At 41.7% G+C, this 20,663-nt stretch overlaps 1 protein-coding gene across 2 annotated transcripts in view; it reads right to left on the bottom strand.

Moving 5' to 3' along the window:
• The window catches only part of MLXIP (MLX interacting protein), a 55,599-nt gene that overhangs the window by 21,047 nt on the left and 13,889 nt on the right, over positions 1–20,663 (bottom strand). For both annotated transcript variants that reach the window (XM_064168275.1, XM_064168276.1), the window contains exons 2-7: positions 4,642–4,748; positions 4,121–4,206; positions 2,783–2,872; positions 2,481–2,522; positions 1,751–1,922; positions 715–804 (exon numbers count right to left, since the gene is read on the bottom strand). In XM_064168275.1, coding sequence (XP_064024345.1) covers positions 715–804; positions 1,751–1,922; positions 2,481–2,522; positions 2,783–2,872; positions 4,121–4,206; positions 4,642–4,748 — 587 coding nt within the window. The remainder of the gene's footprint in view (positions 1–714; positions 805–1,750; positions 1,923–2,480; positions 2,523–2,782; positions 2,873–4,120; positions 4,207–4,641; positions 4,749–20,663) is intronic.

The raw sequence follows: 20,663 nt of genomic DNA, 5'->3' as shown, positions 1-20,663 counted from the left end.
ATAATGAAACTATGAGATTTTTGCTTCAAAAAACTGCTACTGACAGCAATGAATTCTATTCCAGGGGAAATGAGTTCTTCGGAGCACTCATGTCTTCCACTTTCACACAAGCTGTGGATAATACAAGAATCAGTCTGCTGTAGGCAAGAGCTGATCTCAGTGCAGCCCCACAAAATTCAGTTATCTGACACACACTGCATGCAGGCACAGAAGACTTTTGGCTTCCATGAAGATCTATAACCACTGAAGTTGTCAGCAGTAGTTTAATGTCATATGCAATTCTTGAGAGTGCCAGAAAAATGTTTCAAGGCAAAGTGTTAAATCACTTTATCACTAAGTGGTGTTAAATTATTTTCTATCTTTAATTACTGACCTATTTAAGGTCCAAATGCCATTCTTTTGAAAGGCAAATTAACAACAGAGTTCAAACACCAGAATAAACAATCCTAAAATGATTCTCAGGCTCAGGTATGCAAAGGGCTGAGGTCAAAGTAACAAGGTAGTTTACCCACACAGGTATCTACTTGAAATAATGAACAAAGAAAACATCTATCAAGAGTTCTTCACTTTCACTCAACTCTCCTTCCTTCTAACCAGAGTAGAGATCTGCAACATTTAGTCTTCTGTTAAAAACTAGTTTATGAACCACTATTACTTTAGAGAAATTAATTGACTGTATATATATGCACATATATATATATATATGACTCTTACCCTGAAAAGGCTCAAAAGTATCCATAAAATCAAAATTTGGCTGGAGAGGAATAAGCCCTGGTTGAATCATGTCAGCATTTCCTAAGTGTGCTGTAAAATTCAAGAGACATTAGATTAGCTTCACATCACTCGCACAGTAACAGCAGCAGGAATATAGCATTTGGCTAGAACACCAGCACACGCTCCACAGCCAGGCTTGGCCAGGGTGTTCACAGGAAAACTGCTGCTGAAATGGACTAAGTATCTGCACCTCCTCATAACTACAGCACAGTTCTGAAATCAAATCCATTGGTGAATGAATGCTTTGACAAGTAAAAGGGAAGCGGTAACACCTGGGGACTGCCAAGCTTGGATGCCTTCTGCTCCCAAATCTCCCATCTTGCCACTGATGCATAATAAAACTTACTGGGAAACACAGCCTAAACCACCACAGCTCATAGCAGAGGATTTTCAAATAAACAATCATCAATTTTATTTTGCCTCAAATACACTTTGCATAAAACACAGCTGCTTTGGAGCTGCTCAGACAGCTTAGACATCTACGCAGCAAAGACAATGAAGAGTGGATATCTCCTGTCCCTTCAGACAGAGCCTTCAGTTAGAAAGAGTTCAACAGAAGGTATAGCTCTTGGGATTGCTTTGACAGGAGATTTGACTTGCACTTCTTCTAAGGGACATATCCAAAGAAAAATAAATAAGCCCTCTGCTAAAAATACACACAGACATATATGCTTTGAGATAAACAACAACGCCTTCACTCCGAAAAATGTAAACACTGCTCATTACAGACTTATTCAGAGCAACATTAGGTACTGCTCCCAAATTGGCCCCTAAGAAGCTAAGTTAGAAATTAAATGTGGATGAATAATTGAGATTCCACGACTTACAAAGCATAACACAGCTGCATTCTCTGACCTATTTTTAGCTGTGTCAGCAAAGCAAGATAAATACCTAAGACAAAACTAGGAGATCAACAAAGCAACAAACTAGACTTCTAGAGGTTCCCACTGCAACATAGGTAACAGACAACAGATACCTATGTCTCTGGAATTTGGCCAGGAAACCAGCTGATGTGAAGACAGCGTGGAGAACAGTGTGTCAGTGAACTCAGACATAAGCATGTCTGCATCCAAGAGGCTGCCTTCCTCCATTGGGACAGGAGTTTCTCTGCCATACCTTCTTTTTTGCCAGAGAAATACATCATCATCCTGCCAAAGGAAAGGAAGAAAAGTCAGGCTGCCTAGACAATGCTAAAGCACCTGGTGCAGACAGGTAAAAACTGCTTCATTTTTCATATGTGGCACACTAAACAGTGGCACTACTTCTCCTTTAAACATTTTGCTTTCTTTTAGGATCTTGGCACTTTATTTGCCCATGTTGTGGGCAGAAGGAAGATCTGCAACATGTAGGACACCCATCTTCCCATATCTAGTTACACCATCAAGGCAGCAATGCCAGTTATAAATCGGTAATAAGGTAAATAAAGCTCCAGCCCTCAGAGATTGATCTTTCTGTACACCTTTGCTGATCCTTATTTCTTCCGTCACAGCACTTTGCATTCAACCTCTCCCCATCCAATTTAAGATACAAATCTTGCATTGCTTTCTGAGGTGCAGAAACATTATGGTGTCTAACCTTAATTAAGGCTTAAGTAAGATGTCTGTCTTAAGATTTTAATCGATACAAGCTACTGCATGTTATGGCTTTGGTACTGACTGCAGTTTCTACAAGCATAAACACTGCCACTTATCAGTGGTGTTACCTACCCTGACCAAACTTGAAAGATCTTCATCTTTATGTTTCTGTAACTGCAAAAGGAGTACAAAACAGATATTAAAGTCAGAATAGATCAGTGGAACACCTGATTTTGCACAACTTTTAAGATTCAACCATGCACAATTAGTTCCTGCCCAGTAATTTTTAGTGGGACTAATAAGATGAGTAGATTTGTATTAGCTTATCATTTGTTTTTTCCTGCATGCTAGCAAAAATGACATCAAAACTCAAAAAGCAGCCACATACTGATGCAGTTCAAGTAAGATAGTTCCAACTGTGTAAACCAACACACCCTTTTCTTGAAGTATGTTCTCCACTTGTGGTATTCCCTGATGACTATTTCGATCCTTCGTTTCCAGTATTTCCCCTCTGTTGCAATGGCCTGAGAACACAAACACATACCATGAATTACACCAGATCACACGACAGGTGAATGTTCAGTACCTTTACAAGCGAATATTCAGGCATTTTAAAACGAAACAAAAAACAAAAACCCAAGCATGCTAATTCTGTTTGAGCTCACGTATCAGCAGCCCACACGGTTCTGGAGCTACAGGGCAAATCTGACAACAGTAACTTCACCTTTCCCACAATAAACAAACAAGTGGTGACATCTGCACTGACAGCACTTTCCATATCACCTCAACCAGAAACAATAGTTAAGAAATGGCAAAACATTCCCCCAGAACACAACTTTTAAATGAATTCACTAAAATACAATGTACAAAACATTCCTTGCCCTGCAGAAAACAGGAAAAAGAGAATTCCACAAGGTTATATGACCACAGACACACATATACAAAAGCTGTTAGGAATGACAAAAAGCAAAAGAAATCTGATGCTCAGGGAGAAGCATGATCTTGCAGGCCAACAGCAACAGAAGGATCAGAACAATGTGGGTCTTTAATGTATCACAGACAGCAGCATCTAAATTGGTGACAGCAGGCTAATGAGAGCCTTAACACAACTTTCTTGTGTTCCAGGGTCATCTTTCAGCACAAACATCAACACTGCTCTTTCGAAAACCTGAGACAGTTCCACAAACACATCCGGAACTCCTCCGAGTTATAAATGATTCTAGAGTTATGCAGTAGAGAGTCACACATTGCCACATCAAGGGCCCCACTTGTTTTCTGCAAGGAGCTAGAGGGCTGATGTTAATTTTCACAAAAAGGAAGTACACAAGGCCAAATTCGCTCTTTTTGTGAAGTTATCTTGACAGAGAAAAAGGAATTGCTTCTTGTCATGGAACCACAACTCATCAATTAAATAAAATACAGAAAAATCTCACAAAGTCACTTAGATTCAGTCCTGAAAGCAGCTTCTACTCATTTCTCAATTTCAAACTCCATCCAGAAGAGAGTAAAAATCTTAATTATTCAAACTGTACTTCTGTAATTTGTTTCACTGAACCAGAACACAGATACAAGTTACAGAGATAATAAATGTCCTTCCTGTTGCACCCTGATCACCTCAAGGTGACAGAACTTACAAAATTGGTTTTAAACTGCTTTGTATTAAGGGTTCCTTCTGAATAAAGGGAACAAAGAACTGCTACACTGCTCTCAGCTCTAGAGAACCTTGTTATAAACTCTGAAGCTCATTAGTCTGGTCCTCAGGTTCTACACACCTCTGGCCGACGATGTTCATCAACATCAACAGAGCCATCCAGTGGGGTCACAAAGTGGCACACAGGATTCTTGCGCTTCTCCAGGTCTGAAATAAGAATGAAAATCATAGAATGGCTTAGGTTGGAAGAGACCTCAAAGATCATCTAGTTCCAACCCCCTGTCTTAGGCAGGGACACCTCCCACTAGAATGCAAGTGCTTAGGATGTGTAGACTCTGCAGAGAACTCTGTCACTTCGATGGCCAGACGTGACCAAAAAAAAGAAAAATCCAGCCAGGGCCTCTTCCAGATCACCAACAGAAAACAGAGAGATCTCAGGCTGTGTTGGACTGCTCAGCTTCTGTGTGGACATCTCCAAGAAAGCATTGATAAGGTGGCACTGCCACGGCAGTCTGAGACATCTCAGCCTTCAGCTGGCTTTTGAGCTTTTCGTTAGAAGCAACTTCAACTCTTTTGCTTCTCAGATATGCGTGTCTTAGGAAACATCTCAGAGCAAGCACCAGAAGCAAGGCTGACACTTACACTGCATGTACCATGCCCTCCAGATGGCGTTGTTGAGTCGGATTTTATCTCTCCACTGAAGTTTCAAGCCTTTAAAGTTTTTCCATTTTGGTGAAACCAGCTTCCCACTGAAACAGAACAGACAACAGATCATTCTTCTTTCAGTATTAGCTCTTCCCACTCCTTTCAAGAAGAAGAGTCCCCCTAAAAATCGCCAAACTGTCAAGAGAAAGAAGGACAAGCCAGACTCGGTCAGTGACAACTTTGGCCATATGCTGTCCACAGAATGCTGATCTACATGCCATAGATGAGTCCAGCTCTCAAGACCCCTTTGTGTTTTAATTTGCCAGCTAAAATTGTCACAATTGGCCTCACAAGTATCCTTGGCAGGACTGAAATGCACTTCACTCAGACTTTTCTCCTCAACAGTACCCCACTCCACCTTTTCAAATGCCAATCCATACACTTTCATCAATTGAGAACAAGATTGCTCAGAATTAAGCTCAAAATTCTGGCCTAGAGATTTTTGCACATTTGACCACATACAATTTTGGCTTGGATTTCATAGAAGCTGGATGAAGTCAACACAAGCTCAATTCTACTGTTCCACTCCATTTTCTAGGCTTGCAGCACTGGGATAGAAGAATGAAATTCTACCAGTTCTAGGCAACAAAAAAACATCACCCACCAAAATTCTGCAATGTTAATAAACACAGCTGGGAACAAAGGATCACCACCAGGCCAGAAATAATAATTTTTCTCCAAGGAAAGGGAAGGCTGGAAATAGAAAAAGCTTATGTATGAGCCATCCTGGGATGTAGGAGGGAGACAGAAGGAAAAAGGAAGCAACAGAGACTCCAGCAAGCACTGGACAAACATGAATACCCAGCCCTTAAAACACACCTTTATGAATCATTAATCCATGTTACTGACAGAGCAAAGGAAGCAAGAAATATTCACCTTGTAGGAAATTTAAAGCCACAGTTTAAAGTATGGGCACTGTGCTCTCATTTTTTCGAGCCATACATGTTCCTGGTTTAGGGCTCCTGATGCCATTTGCACATCCAGGCTCAATGGAAGTAGCAACATCAATCACAATCCATACAACAACACATGCAAAGGCAACAAGTTCATCTTAAAACACTATGAACATTAGGTCAAGGTAATGAAGAGTACCCAACTGAGTGACAAAACAATGTCACCTCCAAATGCCTTTCCCTCTCAGGAAAGTACCTGCTCAGTCAGGAGTGACTTCTACCATAAACTGCAGTGGCACTACAGAGACATAATAGAACTGGCCTGTGCTAGGGCACTATCTGCTAACACATATTCAGTACAAATGGCCTCAAATAGCTGAATTTTCATCCTTTAAAATCTCTGAGTTACACTTAAACTCTAAAATCCCTGTAGGAATAGGAAGGCACCTTACAGAAGTGCCAGCCACTTCCCTTGGCTCATGAAAGACTAGGCAGAGGCAGACTTGAAACTAGAGAATTGCTAATTCCCAATTTCCTACTTGGTTTGGGAAACTTCATAATAGCAACTCTTTTTAAAGAAAATTGGTAATGAAACTTGTAAAAGTGTAAGCAGAAGCCAGAGCTGCCAACAGTAGGGTATTAAACTACCACTTTCTTCAAGTACTTGGCTCATCACTTTTCCTCTCCTTTGTTAGCACCACAACTGCAGGTGTAACTCAGGTATTGCCACAGCTGCCACAGAGGAGCAAATGCCAGACCTCAGCCAAGTAACAGGTAAAGAAAAGGCAGCCCTGATCTTTCAATTTTACTACTGCATACAGTGCCAGCTGTAGCAATAGCTAAATCAAGATCAGAAGAGCTGTTACCAGACAGTAAAGAGGGTTTTTTTTTCTCCTCATCCTCTTAAAAAATAAACTGTTATGCTTTTGTATGCACAAGGAAGCATGTCTAGAGATCAGATATTAACTGCACAAGAAGGACAATTCACAGCAGCAGGAGAGCAGATAAGGGAGAAGCTTGTGAGCCCCATGTCCACGCCAGTCCATGTCCAGCTGTCCTTTCATGGGGTGTGCTGAGCTCTGCAGGCTATGCTGTGAGGCTCTGCTGCAACATTTGAGACTCTGGTGCTTGAGAAAAAATAAAGAACAAACAAAAATTGGCACACAAAATAGAACGTTGGCTCCCTCTAAGGCAAGCAGACTTGTTGGAGCAAGCACTTTCACTGACTGGAAATAATAGTAAACTTATGTAAACGATTAGCAAGGGATAGGAAAACCAATTATTAACGTACTTGTGCTATCCTCTGTAGCTGGGCTCTGTGACTCTCACTACAGCCATACTTTAGATGCTCACTGAAGTCTGGGAAAGAACTTCTGGGGTGCTTTGGTTAGTTTCTGGGCTTTTTGTTTCTTTTGGGTTTTGATTTTGGTTGGGATTTCTTTGTAGTGCATCCATATGACAGTCTTTGATACAAATCTCCCTAAACTCCACTTCTAAGTTTCAAGACTCACAGTTTATGGAAAGATCTTCAAATCCTGTATTTTATCTCATGTTGTGCAGCTGATGGGGATCCACTGCCTGCCCTGACCCACATCTGTTTAGTGTTTTCCCCTGCTCTGTATTACTATCCCATCACCTTCATAGTGCTCACTGTACAGCCAGCACTGACTCAGAACCTTGTCTCTGCATTCTTTCTGAATCCAGACTCATGTTTCTTATATGCATATTAACAGTTTGGAGACAGGATATTAACAGGCTAATGCATCACCAACACTGACAAAACGCCCACATGCCTCTGCCTAAGAAATCTGTCAACTTAATGTTCATCTCTTCATAGCTCTGTGAGACTGGCCAGTTTGCCAAAGCAACAAAACTCTAATAATCATCACTCAGAAAAACAAGAACAAATACTTCTCTACAAAAAAAAACCCCAAAAACTAAAAAGAACTGTAATTAATCTCTGTACACTCAGTGCATCTTCAAAGAGCCAATTAAAACTGGAATTAAAACACAAATTGTTTAAAACATTTTCTACTACATTCTTACAAAATGCTAAACAAAAAGTAGTGCATCAAAAGAAGGAAGTGATTAAGAACCTATTCTTAAAATATAATTCTTTTTTTTTACTTCCCATGGGAGCAAAGCTTGCACAAGTCCAGCTTGAGGCCGTGAGACAACTTTAGCTGCAGTGGAGAGGAATCAACATGAAGCTGACGACAATTATTTAGACACTAGTCCAAATTCCAAAGTCAGTGGAAAGTCAATTACTTTGAATAACACTGTGATTAAGAGCAGCTGCTAAATGCAACCCATCTTCAGATTCTAAAGCAGCAAAACAACCACCAAAACAAAAAAAATCCAAGTGGAGCAGCCCAGTGTCTGCTGCTTCTTCCAGCTCTTTGTCTCCTCTGCCCATGCCAACTCCTATGAGAAATGCAGAGCAACCTGCCACCAGCCAGAGGGGCACAAGGTACTTGTGAGCATAAAACACCAGTTCACACACGGTCCTTGCCCCTTCTGCAATGGCTGCTGCAACTCTGATGAGTGTTGCTTCAAAGAGTGGAGGAAGTGTGCCCCAAGGGAAGTCCTGACCAAATGCTATATGGTACAAGCTCAGACAACTGCAGCAAGAGCAGCCGGTGGCATGACCTAGAGGATGCTGGTGCTGCGAAGAGCAGAGGGAACGAGGCCCTCGGCTGCATTCTGCAGGGGATGTTGCTGCCAGAAGCACAGCCTGTACTATCCCAGACACGCTGGCTCATGGAAGTAATGCTAGAGGAATATGTGACTTTCATATCTTCATTACTAACACAGACCAAATCAATTCGGCTGAAAAGCATCTGGTGGGTAACGTGTGATATGCTCCAGCAGTGCAGTTCAGTCTCCCATGTAGAAATCTCCACCTCCTGAGCCCAAATGTCCTCAAGTGATTTGAGGACAGCCAACCAACTAAAAAAACACCAGCTGAACAGCCAACAGAGCTGGAAATCCCCTGAGACACAAGCCCCCGACGTGCTTTGGAAGAGCCGCAGTGTTTTCTAAAGCGAAGCTGCAGACAATCGAGGCTGCCGCTTCCATATGCAGCAGCTTTGACCTGTGTGCCCTGCATATGCCAGGAGAGGCTGGAGGCCACTCCCACGTTTTTCACATACTTTTTCCCAGCTCAGGATCTACCTCAGGCAGCTGAGATCTCAGCGGGCAGCCAGATAACTCAGCACTGATCTGTCAGAGCAACGCGACTCTCCATTTGTAATATTCCAGCGAAAGCAGCTGTGTTTTAAGAACGATTACAAACATTCCAACACCACAAGACTGGCTGCACAGTACAGGAAACAGACATCCACTGTGAGAGCGTGACCTGGTTCCCTAACATATGTTTCAGTTTTACATTTTTCCTTCCTGAACAGAAATGCAGTTAGGGAGATGGTGTGCTTTCTAACACAGCACTGAACAGATTTTACCCTGGCAATGTCCAGCTTTATGCAGAGTTCTACCTCTGAGAATCTTGTCGTTTTATTCTACGTTAATAGCATCCAAAAGAAAGCATTTCAGGCATACACTCCCAACAGTACCTTTGGAAGTTTCTTCCATTCTTGCCTCTGCAGATTTATTTTTTAAGGCTATTTTTCTTTTAAGCCCTGTGTTAAAGAGCAGCCTTCCGACAGTCATTAGCAGTGAGCAGCATTTGAAATGTACAGGTAACAAACATCACCTAGAAGAGCAGTTAATGGATCATCTATCAGGATCTCTTAGTGATGTTTTTGACTCAGTAGGGTTAAGAAAAATGAGTGACTTTCTTTAACAGGTACTGAAAACATGAGAAGCCATTCACAGCTGTCAGGATGGCTTCAAACATAAACCAGTAGCTCTCTATACCACTGAAAAAATCCAGTATTTGATCAATAAATTCAGTGGAAAAAACTCCTGCCAACATCAGTGGAACACGATCAAGCTCTGATATATGATGACTCACAACAGAAGAATCCTCTGTTCTCCTCCCTTAGATCAGAAAATTTTAAGATGGACTTCAGTCAGCATGTGACACACAACCACCCTCTGGATTTAGACACAAAGACAGATCTGTGTGCAAGAAGTTAGTAGTGAAAAAAAAACCCAAACATCATTAAGAAACGCAAGCATTTTAAGAAACAGATTTCTACAAAGACCACTAAAAGGGCAGAAAAGAAGAATTTTAAGTATTAAGATAAATTCTGCCCCACCTCCCAAACAAGACAATCTCAGAAGGCTGGTCTGGTCAGCTTACACAACCTTCTACAGGTGTTTCAAGTACATGTTGATTAAATGGAAATTATGTAGGCTAGTACAGTAGAACTTACATTTTATACAGCTCAATTCCTTTATTAAGCTCTTTGTGATTCAGCTTGCAGTTCCCCTTTTTTTATCTACCTCAGAAATGGTCAAAATCATACCTCAGCACAATGTTTCAAATCCTCTCCTAATAGAGGACAACAGGGAAGACTTTGCTGTAGATAAATCTGAAAAATCCCCTCCTCTCAATCAGAGACAAATAAATGAATTTCATTCTCCACATCATGACACGTGAATGTTGCTGGGCAAGGAATTTCACCTGGCAAGCTACTTTGTGACTGTAGTGAGCTAAATGCTGCACAAAGTAAGAGGTCCTTAAAACACTCTGTGAGGGAAGAGCTGCATGACCTCTGCCTTGAAGAAGTAAGACTGAATTATATGCCCTGGCTATGAAGTATGTGACTGACAGCACTAGAAGTGGGACACAGATATTTTTGACATTGCCATACTCTACATGTAAACTCCTCATTTCCACCCTCTCATTTTTCACTGATTTTGATATGTAGGGAGAAGGAAAATCTCTGGCTGAGCTGGCTTTCTAGCTCAGGAGAAGTTATTTTTCCCTTTTGCACTTGGATAGCACCTGGCCTAGATCTATTGTACATGGAATTTAAACATAAACCTCCAGCGCTCTTAGCTCTGATTCCACAGGCCTGACCCTGCTGTCCAAATACATATTGTCAGCAAAGATACCTCAAAAAGCAGTTACTGCAGACCTGCAGGAACCACCTCTCATACAGACCACAGGGGTCTTGTGTGCTACAGCTGTAAACAAATAATGTAGTTTTCAAATCCTAATTTTGTTAACTCAGTTTACAGGAAGAAGCTACAGAAATGTACTGCACTTTCCTGTTTAGTTAACAGATTCCTGCTGCCCTTGTGCTAAAAGATCTCTTTTTTTTTCCCCTTATTAACTCCTACCTCAAAACCCACTTCCTCTGTGCTTTTTTCCCCTTCCAATTCCTTAAGGGGGAGAAAAATCTCATGATGTCCATGAGCGTGCAATGTTTGGAAGCAGACTGAATTTTTTCCTTTTATTGCAGGGGATGGTGAGCAGCAATAATGTAAGCAATAGGGAAAAAACAAAACTGTTGATATTACAGTAGCTAAGTAGATGAACTTTTCAGCAACACACAAAAGGAACTTCTTGGCTTCTCCTCAGCTTTTTTATTTTTTGAAGGCGTGGTTTTAGTTTGTTTTTAAATCTCCAATCTGTTTTCTTGGGGAGTTGGGCCTGTCAGCTCAGCTCTCCAAGAGCCAAAACTAACAGTATTTCCCCAAACAAAGGTTCATTCAGAGAATCAGATTATATGCATTGTGTGTTGGAGCAAAGAAGCAGGCAAGTGAAACAAAAACATGTCTACAGGGAGTGAATGTGTGTAGGACTTGTGAGGCAGCCAGTTTAGCATCTTACTATTCACACCTACAAAATTAATCCCAGCTGCAACCCTGGGAAACTCACACACAGCTCATTTTTAAAGGCAAGCATTATGCAGCTGGTCTTCTTGGTCACCTTATTCATCCTCCTTACCTTAAATTATCCTGCAGTAGCAGACTCCAGGCTTGTGGAGGATGTTACACTGCCCGTGCTCCACAAACAGCAGCAGGGAGCACTGTGCAGAAGTTACACAGAATGGTAGGTGTTGGAAGGGACTTTCAGAGATCGAGTCTAAACCCCCGCCAAAGCAGGATCACCCAAGGCAGGTCACACAGGATCATGTCCAGATGGGTCTCAAAATTCTCTAGAGAAGACTCCACAACCTCTCTAGCCAGCCTGCTTCAGGGCTCCAGCACCCTTGCACTAAAGAAGTTTTTCCTCATGCTGAGATGGAACTTCCTGGGTTCCAGTTTGTACCTGTTGCCCCTTGTCCTATTATAAGATGCAACTGAAAAGAGGCTAGCACTTTCTTCTTGACATCCACCCTTCAGATACTCAACATTAATAAGATTTCCTCTCGGTCTTCTCTTCTCCAGACTAAACAGCCCCAGGTCTCAGCCCTTCCTTGTCAAACAGATGTTCCAGTCCCTTAATCATCCTCACAGCCTCCACTGGACACTCTCTAGTATACTCCTGTCCCTCTTGAACTCGGAAGCCCAGAACTGGATGTAATAATCCAGATGTGGTCTGACCAGGGCTAGAGTGGGAGAAGATCCTCTGTTGACCTGCTGGCCACACTCTTAATGCACCCAAACACCTTATAACAAACCTTTCCCACCAACTGATTAATCTCCTTCTAAAACTAACACTTCTATCTTGAAGACAGAGATACCAAAGCAAACAAACATTTCTCCTCTACTATGAGCATTACACGTTAACAAGTGTTAGGAAAATAAAAAAAAACACAAGTCAAAGTTATCTGCCGGCAAATTGAATTCCTACCACCTGCCAAGGAACACCTTATCTAGGCTATTTCACCCAGGAAGGCTGAGGCACACACCTCCTGAAAAGGGACACAACAGTAAACGATCAGACACCAGAAGCAAACATCTTTGCCCCAGCAAATGCCTTATAAACGTTCATTTGTTTATTTTACACATTGAACAAATGTGTATTTCAAGCAAAGTTTTGAAGTTTAACTTGATTTGCATACAGGACAGTTTGCAGTGCCTGGGGTCTTGCTCTGATAAACACCATGGCCACGCTGCCAGCTCGGGAATGGAGCCTGTAAGTGCTGGGGCACTCCGAGCAGCACTCTGGCTTACAGCAGCAGATATCTCTCCTTGGCCAGGGTAACGTATTGCAGTCTCCTCTGAGAAAAGCAAGCGCTAAAAACCTCATGTTTTGAGAGTATTATCACATCACCACTGACAGCTTTTCAAGCCACCATTACTTAAATTAAGGAAAGGATTTTCACATGGTAGTTTCAGCCAACATGTCCAGGAGCTGCTCTATGAAAAAGACTTGCAGACAGCTGGGAAGGACCACTGGAGAAATGTTTTCAACAGAAGCAGGTTTCATGAGAAGTATGAAAGGATGAAGAGCATCCTGAAACAGCTTAAGGCAAAGGAAACATGAAGAACAGTACAAATATCAAGGAGACGTGGAGCCTATAGTGTTCTTCAGACAGCGTCTGAAGGCTCAGAATATTTAGATAGTTTCTAATTTCCAGTCAGAAACTGAAGGGTATTTCTAAAAATACTTGTGTTTTTCAGAAGTTTGTCCAACATTGGCTCACTTCACTATAGAGCTGAAGCAGCAAGAAAAACAGAGCTTCATGAGACACGAGTATTTCAGTCAAAAGGCTGAGAAACAAAGCTCCCCATCACCATCTATCTCTGCTAACTTCAGAGCAAAAACCTCTCTCCATGATCCCTGCTGCACTTAAGTCTGCCCGAGTCACATACTTTGTAACTTTATAAGCATTAAAACTTTACACAATGTCACATACTGAAGTGTCAAAAACTAAGACCTTCATCGGAGACTGCCAGAGATAATCATGACAGGGACACTGACACAGAGAACTAAGACAATGCTTGAGGTTAAAAGGCAAGGACTACTCTTCTCATTCACACGAAATATCAGGATGAAAAGCCAACTGCTCACGGTCACAAAGGATGTCAGTGGCAAAGCGAGGACAGAATACCAGCTGATCATTTCTCTCCCAGACACACTCTTCATGCTAGAAATGCTACTAAGTAAATTTTAGCAAGGATTGGATTTATGCATTTCATTGTACACATTCTTCATCCCTTAGTGAAATTCCTAGAATGACAGAATAATTTATGAAATATTTTAATATACTCAGTATGAAAATGCTACAAAGGTAACAGTGTACAAACTAAGCTGACTTGCACCTACATCATTTTATCTGGCACCTGTATCCTCACTTGTGCTTGATCAATGGAAGAGGCAGAAGAATGCAAATTTCTTCTCCCATTTTGATAGAGAATTCAAGACAACATAAGATTCCATTTTTATCTCTGTGGCAAATTTTCTTTTTTCCATTTACAAATAAATATTAAAATATTCACATTTTCTACATTATTTCTGGGGCCTGCAAGGAACACATCTGCTGACGGGTTACCAGTGTAAGTGAAAACATCAGGTCTCCTCAAACCTTCCTTTGGAAGGAGGAATCATTGTAAACACCATCAGTAGTTATGAATTTCATTATTGAGAGAGTTACAAAACTTGTGCAGTTTAGAAACAAAACCAAAAACCAAACAAGCCCCATACAACAACCAAAACCAAACAAAAACCCCCAAACACCTCCACAGGAAATTGTTCTGATCTTTTCCTTAAATAAACACTTTATATATAAACACTTAAATAGAAACCCAAAGTTTCTATTCTGGTATAAAATGTTAAGACACACAATCTGGCATTTATTTTCCTGGCAGATGAGATGTGGCAAGCATATAAAGTGGAGATTATCACCATTTGTAAGCAGTCAGTTATAGAAAAATATCCCTTTGAGCTAAGAACCAGTGTTTTAAGCACAGGTTTGAACCTACTCTGTGTAAATGCAACCCATACTCTATATAGGGGAGTTCAAATCTCAGTTGGAAGTAAACACCAAAGCATGTTTAATACTGAATTAAATCCTACATAAAAGGAAAATCACAGCAGTGAGTGTGTAAACTTTCAAAAGCAGGAAGCATCTGAATTTATATGTAGGTGCCTTTATTCTAGCAATCTGTTCACATCCTAAATGTAGAGATACAGAAGAGCTGACATGTGTAGCATTTTTGTTGGTGGCCTCACAAACTGTTTGCTTTTCAATGCTCACATCTTGATTCATAGATTATTACTTAAGTTCCTCACATGCATTTTACAGTGCTTTCACCCTCATTTTGCAGGTGGGAAACCAAAGCATAGACCTATCTACTTTTCATTATCCCCTTCTCTGATCTGTCCAACATGAGATGATGGTGCCTACACTTGCTTGTGAAACTGCACTCCTGTTCCCTTTCTTGATCTCTCACCATGCCAGACAGACCTCCAGCCGATGCTCTGACCACCTTTACAGTAAGTGCTGTCACTAGCTCCTACCTCCATTTTCCTAGAAAACTCTAATCTCATCAAGGTCAAAAACAGTTTTGCAGGACAGAGAACTCCACTTAAACAGGGGTCACCTTCTCACCAAATTTCAAGGCCCTGCTCTGACATTTAGGGTAACAGAATCTTTGAAAAGTGACTGAAACTTCTCCAGTAATACAGGCAGTGCATTTTGTTTCAGCTAAACCACTCTGAACAACTTCCCATCAAAAAACACATAGGCTTAGACACAGGAAAGTTCAGATGAAACAGTTCAAACAACCAAGGATGCAATTATGCATTAGACATTAGTGGGCAACTTTAAGAATGAGAGATGCTGCCAGTGTTGTATGAGGGTGGGAAGTCATTTCTTTTCACGTTTGCTGCAGTAAAGCTCAGTGCCTCCTGCTTTAAAGGACTTGCCCTTGTAACCAAACATGACAGATGGACTCAATCCTCCTTTACCAAACTCACAGTACCTTGGTATATGTCCCAGAGGAGGTAGAGGCCTAACCCAAGGGTTCATAGCTGAACCAACCACTCCTCTGAATAACCCTTAAGAGCAGAGGACAAGCACCAATGGGTATGACCTTGCAACGCTGATCATGCAACTAACACACAAACAGCAAGTGGCTTTCCCAGATTTATGGAGGAACAAAGAAAGCTGTGGGTGTGAGGAGTCTCACACATCCCTCTCCCATTGTAGGCAATCTGAGTATGAGCCAACCACTTTACCCCATAAATCTCCCCCTGAGCTGGGATGCATCTCCAGGCTGCTCCTCACAGTAAAATCTTTTATGAGCAATAGATCACTGGCAAGCCCAATCTGAGCTTTCCCTGGACAGAATTGGACTGTATGGCTGAAAGCTCTCCCCTTGAGCAGGGACACCTCTCAGTAGTAAGATATATCAGTTGTTCAGCTTAAATAACTTTTAAACATCATTAATCAAGAGTTAAAATGTGGGGTGACTTGGTATGCTCTTTGTTTGGCTTTACACAGCATGTGTAGCTGGATTTGCTGAAGTCTTAGGCTGCATGCTGTAAACTCTCACCCAGAACATGTTCCTTCTGAAGCAAAAGAGGGCCTCCAGAGCCAGCACAAACCAGGAGGAGGCCACAATCACCACCAGCAGCTGCAACTTGACAGGAAAACAGCCTGTCAGAAGACTGTGGAAGAATCCAATCCTCAGACCAGAATCACCATTGGACCAAAAAGCACATAGAAGGCACAATTGCCTACGAAATCTCTTTGTTCAGTGTCCTTTTCCAGAGGCACCCAGCTCAAGCTGCTGCTGCACCACCACTCCATTAAATCAACTATGAAATTCTACACCTCAGTTTCTGCTTCAGGAAACCTGGGGTTCAAACTGCAGAGCTAGCTAACCCCAACCTTTGGTCAGAAGGTCTTTCTTTCATCAAGGTTTGAAATTCCTTAGCTGAGACTGAGACTCTTCCTTACCCTTATTCACAACATATCTTCAGTAAGTAACTGACAGAATGCTGAGTGAATGTCTGATGAAATCCATGTGGCTAATTCCATTAGCCATAAATTGATGACCAAGTCTGGGACTAAGTTTGCATCCAGCTGCACCTAGACCCTTCCTGAGAAGTTTAGATAGCAGGGGAGGATGTGGGGTGTGTGTCTGAGATGAAGAACTGAACCTAGCTGCTCCTAAGCACCATTAAGAGTTTGGAAAGTAAAAATATCTATTCTGAATCTTTTTATTCAACAGAGGGGTCTCGTAATACCTTTGATCATGATTCTAAGTAATTGAAACCACATAATCATATCACAAAAAGATGGTATTACCTCTGTATTTAAAGCAGCTAAGTATGAAACCCACTAACAGAAGGTCAGACAGCTGTTCCACCTGCAAGACCCAGGCCAAGTACCGAAGTCAAGCTACTAGAGATGCAAAACTTCAAATCTAACCCCCTCTCCAGTATCCTTTCTCTCTGGTTCTAGAATTACAAGACCCTGGTATCTCAGTCCATGTTGTACCCTGGGCCAGAATGACAAGGAAATGAGCATCTGGCATCATTCACAAAGTTGTCAAAACTACACAACCAGCTTGAGAACTTTCACCTGGGGAATACATGCTCTATTCATTGCCTGAAAAGAGAAGAGGACAAATATCAGATTTAACATGCCTTGTAACTCTGAATACACACTGGTGCACCAGTAACTCAGTGCTGCTGGTCAGAGTATGAGTGCTGTTTCTTTGCTGCATCACCTTTACCAATAGCTTTCCTTTCAGCTCCCTCTCTGCTGTATGCTTCCCTTTTAGAGAACAGTCATCACACTCGATGCACCCCTTCTCTCCATCATCGCTTTCCGTTCATCTCAACCACCCTGCTTGCTCATACAAGGTTTAAAGATTTAGGTGAGGCAAAGAAAACACATCCAGCAAAGCAGCAGGTGGCATAACAAGGGTTATCAGGATCAGTTCTGCTATGACCTTTTCTTACAAAATCTCTGCTAGAAGGCAGAGAAGCTTTCTTACTGTTATTAACAGTTATGATGATCACTGCCATCACCTTGTGCTGCCAAACACATCAAAAGATGCATATCCCATCAGTCAGTTTGGCTTTCCTTGAAGCGTTGCCTGCACTCTGCTGTACATGGTGAAAAGCGTCATTTTGAGAGCAGGTTCAGTGTAAAGGGAAGTAATCCTATGCGCTTGTTTCACAGTCTCTAGAAAATGCTCCACTGCTTCCTAAAACTTTATTTCTGCCTCTAGCTTTTGCTGAGTCTTCTCAGAATCTGAATATTCGTAACAAAAAGATGGTTTCCATCACAGGACCAGGAACTGACACAGTTGTCCAGTGCACCTTCCTTCTCTTTTAAAAGGATGCTTGTTGACAAAGACACCCTTGTACAGAGCTATGAACATGTGAGGTTTCTTTTGAATACTAAGGTCTTAGCCTAGATTAATAAATTGATCAAGATGTGATAACCTGGGACCTTGGTTTAAGCACCTAAATTAGAGTTTAAAGAGACTTCATACACTGAGCTCCTGAGCAGCCCAAACAAACCGTATCAGCATGGCAGATCAGCACATCTCTGAGCACTGCACATACCGGCAGGAACCCAGAGCTGTTTACCATGCTCTGCGGGCAGAGAAACCTGAAACCCACACTTCTGCCACAGGGGATAGTCTAACGTTCTCTACACAACATTACAAACCTATAAATATACTGACAGACTTCAAGGATCTTATTCTGAAAGTAACTTAAGTGGTTTAAAAAGAAGAGAGGCTCCTCCAACTCTCCCCTCCTGAAACAAAGCTTTCATACCAGCTGTCTACAACCAGCTGCCTGCAGCATGAAAAACACCAGACTTCCTACCAAATTCAGTTATTAAAGACTCAGGACTGCATCAGCACATACAGTTTATTCAAAGTTTACATAAAAGCTGAACCTGAAACTACACAAAAGACAGAAGCAGACTAAAGGCACCACTGCTAACTACTAAGGCTTCTGAAGGATCAACAAATATCTGGTGGAAAGGTAACGCAGAAACTGCTTTCACAGTTAACATAAAACAGACTGGAAAGAGGACAAAAAAAAAGAGTTTAAAATAAAATAAAAGCACATCTATAAGGCCAGCATGCCTCACTGGAAAAGTGTCTGCTTAGAACTTTGTTAGATCTACGTGCAAACAAATGCTATGGTAATACCTTCACCTAAACTAGCCCTTCATCTAGAGGTGTACACCACTTAGACCTATAGCAGTTCCTCCTGCACCTGACACAGGAGCTGCCACATCTCAAAGCACAGCAGTTAAACTTCCAGGGATTCACCACAAAAGACCAAAGCCTCCCAGGAAGGTTGGATACCCAGAGAACAAGTAGTGGAAAAGAGACCTTCACCTCTGGGTCACCAATTCAAACAGGAGCTGTGGAAACATGCCTATAGCACTGCAGGCAAGGCTGCACAAGTGACCCTTCATTAATTAACTGAGACACAGCAGGGAGCATGCTAATGCTTCTGACATATGATCCTCATCATGCTTTTCCCAGATGGCTCTTATTGCCCATCTTGGACAGGCCAAGGGAGATGCCTGATTCCACACACAGATAGAAAGATCAGCCCTGTCCTTAGGAAAGCGTCTCCAATCTTGCTGAAGAGTAGTTTATTACCTTACAGTACTGGTGGTTATGGTCATCATGCCCACCACAGCTCAAGGCACTGACAAACACTTCATTGCAGTTAATGTCATAAAGCAATATTTAATCTCACTACATGGCATGAGTACCAGAGAGAGACCTCAGCTTTGCTGCAATATAACCTTAGAAAGTCATTCCTCTGCTCACAGGAACCACCACACTCTACCAACATCTACCAGCAAAACAGTTCAGAAAGTCTCACACCATTTACCCAAGACACAGCTTGTCCCCTACTTACAGAGAGAGATGTTCATGTCTCAAAGCAAGTGGTGACCTCCCCAGTACAACATGTGACAACATCAACATTTCCTGGATCTAGCTACAAACAAAACAAAAAACTCCATCACTAAGTGACTCTTCTCCTTTCAACCATGTTAACTTTCCCATGTTCTAAAATCACAATAAACCAGCCACAACCTTCACTTTGTGGAGTCCCTCAGATTGCTCAGACTAAAGGTAAATAACATTTCTTACACATTTATCGCTATAGAGAGAAGCAATCTCCCTAAACTTCCAAGGATCTGTCCCCCATTTAAAATGCCTGCTAAGATCCACACAGCCTATAATTACCACATGCAGAGGTCAGACCCCAAGCCTACTAATGTGCTAATAAAAACTGCTAATAAAAATTCTAGGCTCCTTAAGCTCTGCTAAGATTTTTACTGGAGATCTGAGTGTTCAACTTGTATGACTGGATACTGAAAACAGATGGGATGCATGCTGGGCTCCTAAACAACAGCCTTCACAGACTAAAATTTTATTAGGAAAAGAAATTAATTGGCTTTTATTGCAGCTTTCTGTGCATCTACTGACAGCCTCTTAAGCTGAGTTGTGCTCTTCAATGACATTTACTCATTTGATAAGGTAAATAAGCAAAATCTAATCATGTTGATCCTCTGAAGAGTTAAGTATTTCATGCAGCAACAGACAGACCAAAACATAGGAATGCCTCTTGTTCCCAAGCAGTTTGATTACAGATTACCCCTGTCATAGGAGGAATGACTCAGATCAGAGAGTCATTCAAGTCATAAACATATTGGCTCTCTGCTTTCACAATACAGAAGAATATCCAGTACCTTCAGGCAGCCAGCTAGGGAAGGCAGCACTGAAAGCTACCAGGCAGCAATACAAATGAGCTTATCTGCAGCTTCCAGAGACCAAATGTAACTGACATACACTGTTCTGTACTGCCCTGAAGAAAACATATTTCTGTACCAAGCACAAGCTATGAAATCAGAGCACTCCAAAGATCTAATTTTTGTAAGGCAAAATTCTTCTTATTTAGAAGAAAATGGTTAGCAAACAGTCCAAGTGATGTCTGGCATGTTTTCACAGCTAATACTGAATCGCTGTCTAGCTCACACTAGCACTTGGCACCTGATTTCACCTGCTTTAGTAAGAGCTGTAGGAACATGCATACAGGGTGAGCCAAAGGTCCAGCTTTCCCACTACTGTCTCCAGCAGTGGAAAGAGTGAGAACAGGATGAGCATGTTTGCATAACACTCACCCCAGCCTCCAACAACCAGCCCCCTCCAGCGCTTCTCAACTGCAAAGAAAGATATTAACTATTATATTAACTTACTCCCCAC

This window comes from Pogoniulus pusillus, chromosome 30 (assembly GCF_015220805.1).
Source record: "Pogoniulus pusillus isolate bPogPus1 chromosome 30, bPogPus1.pri, whole genome shotgun sequence".
Classification (NCBI taxonomy): domain Eukaryota; kingdom Metazoa; phylum Chordata; class Aves; order Piciformes; family Lybiidae; genus Pogoniulus; species Pogoniulus pusillus.
Note: the sequence above shows the minus strand (reverse complement) of the source record. Positions and strands in the feature narration are given on the sequence as shown.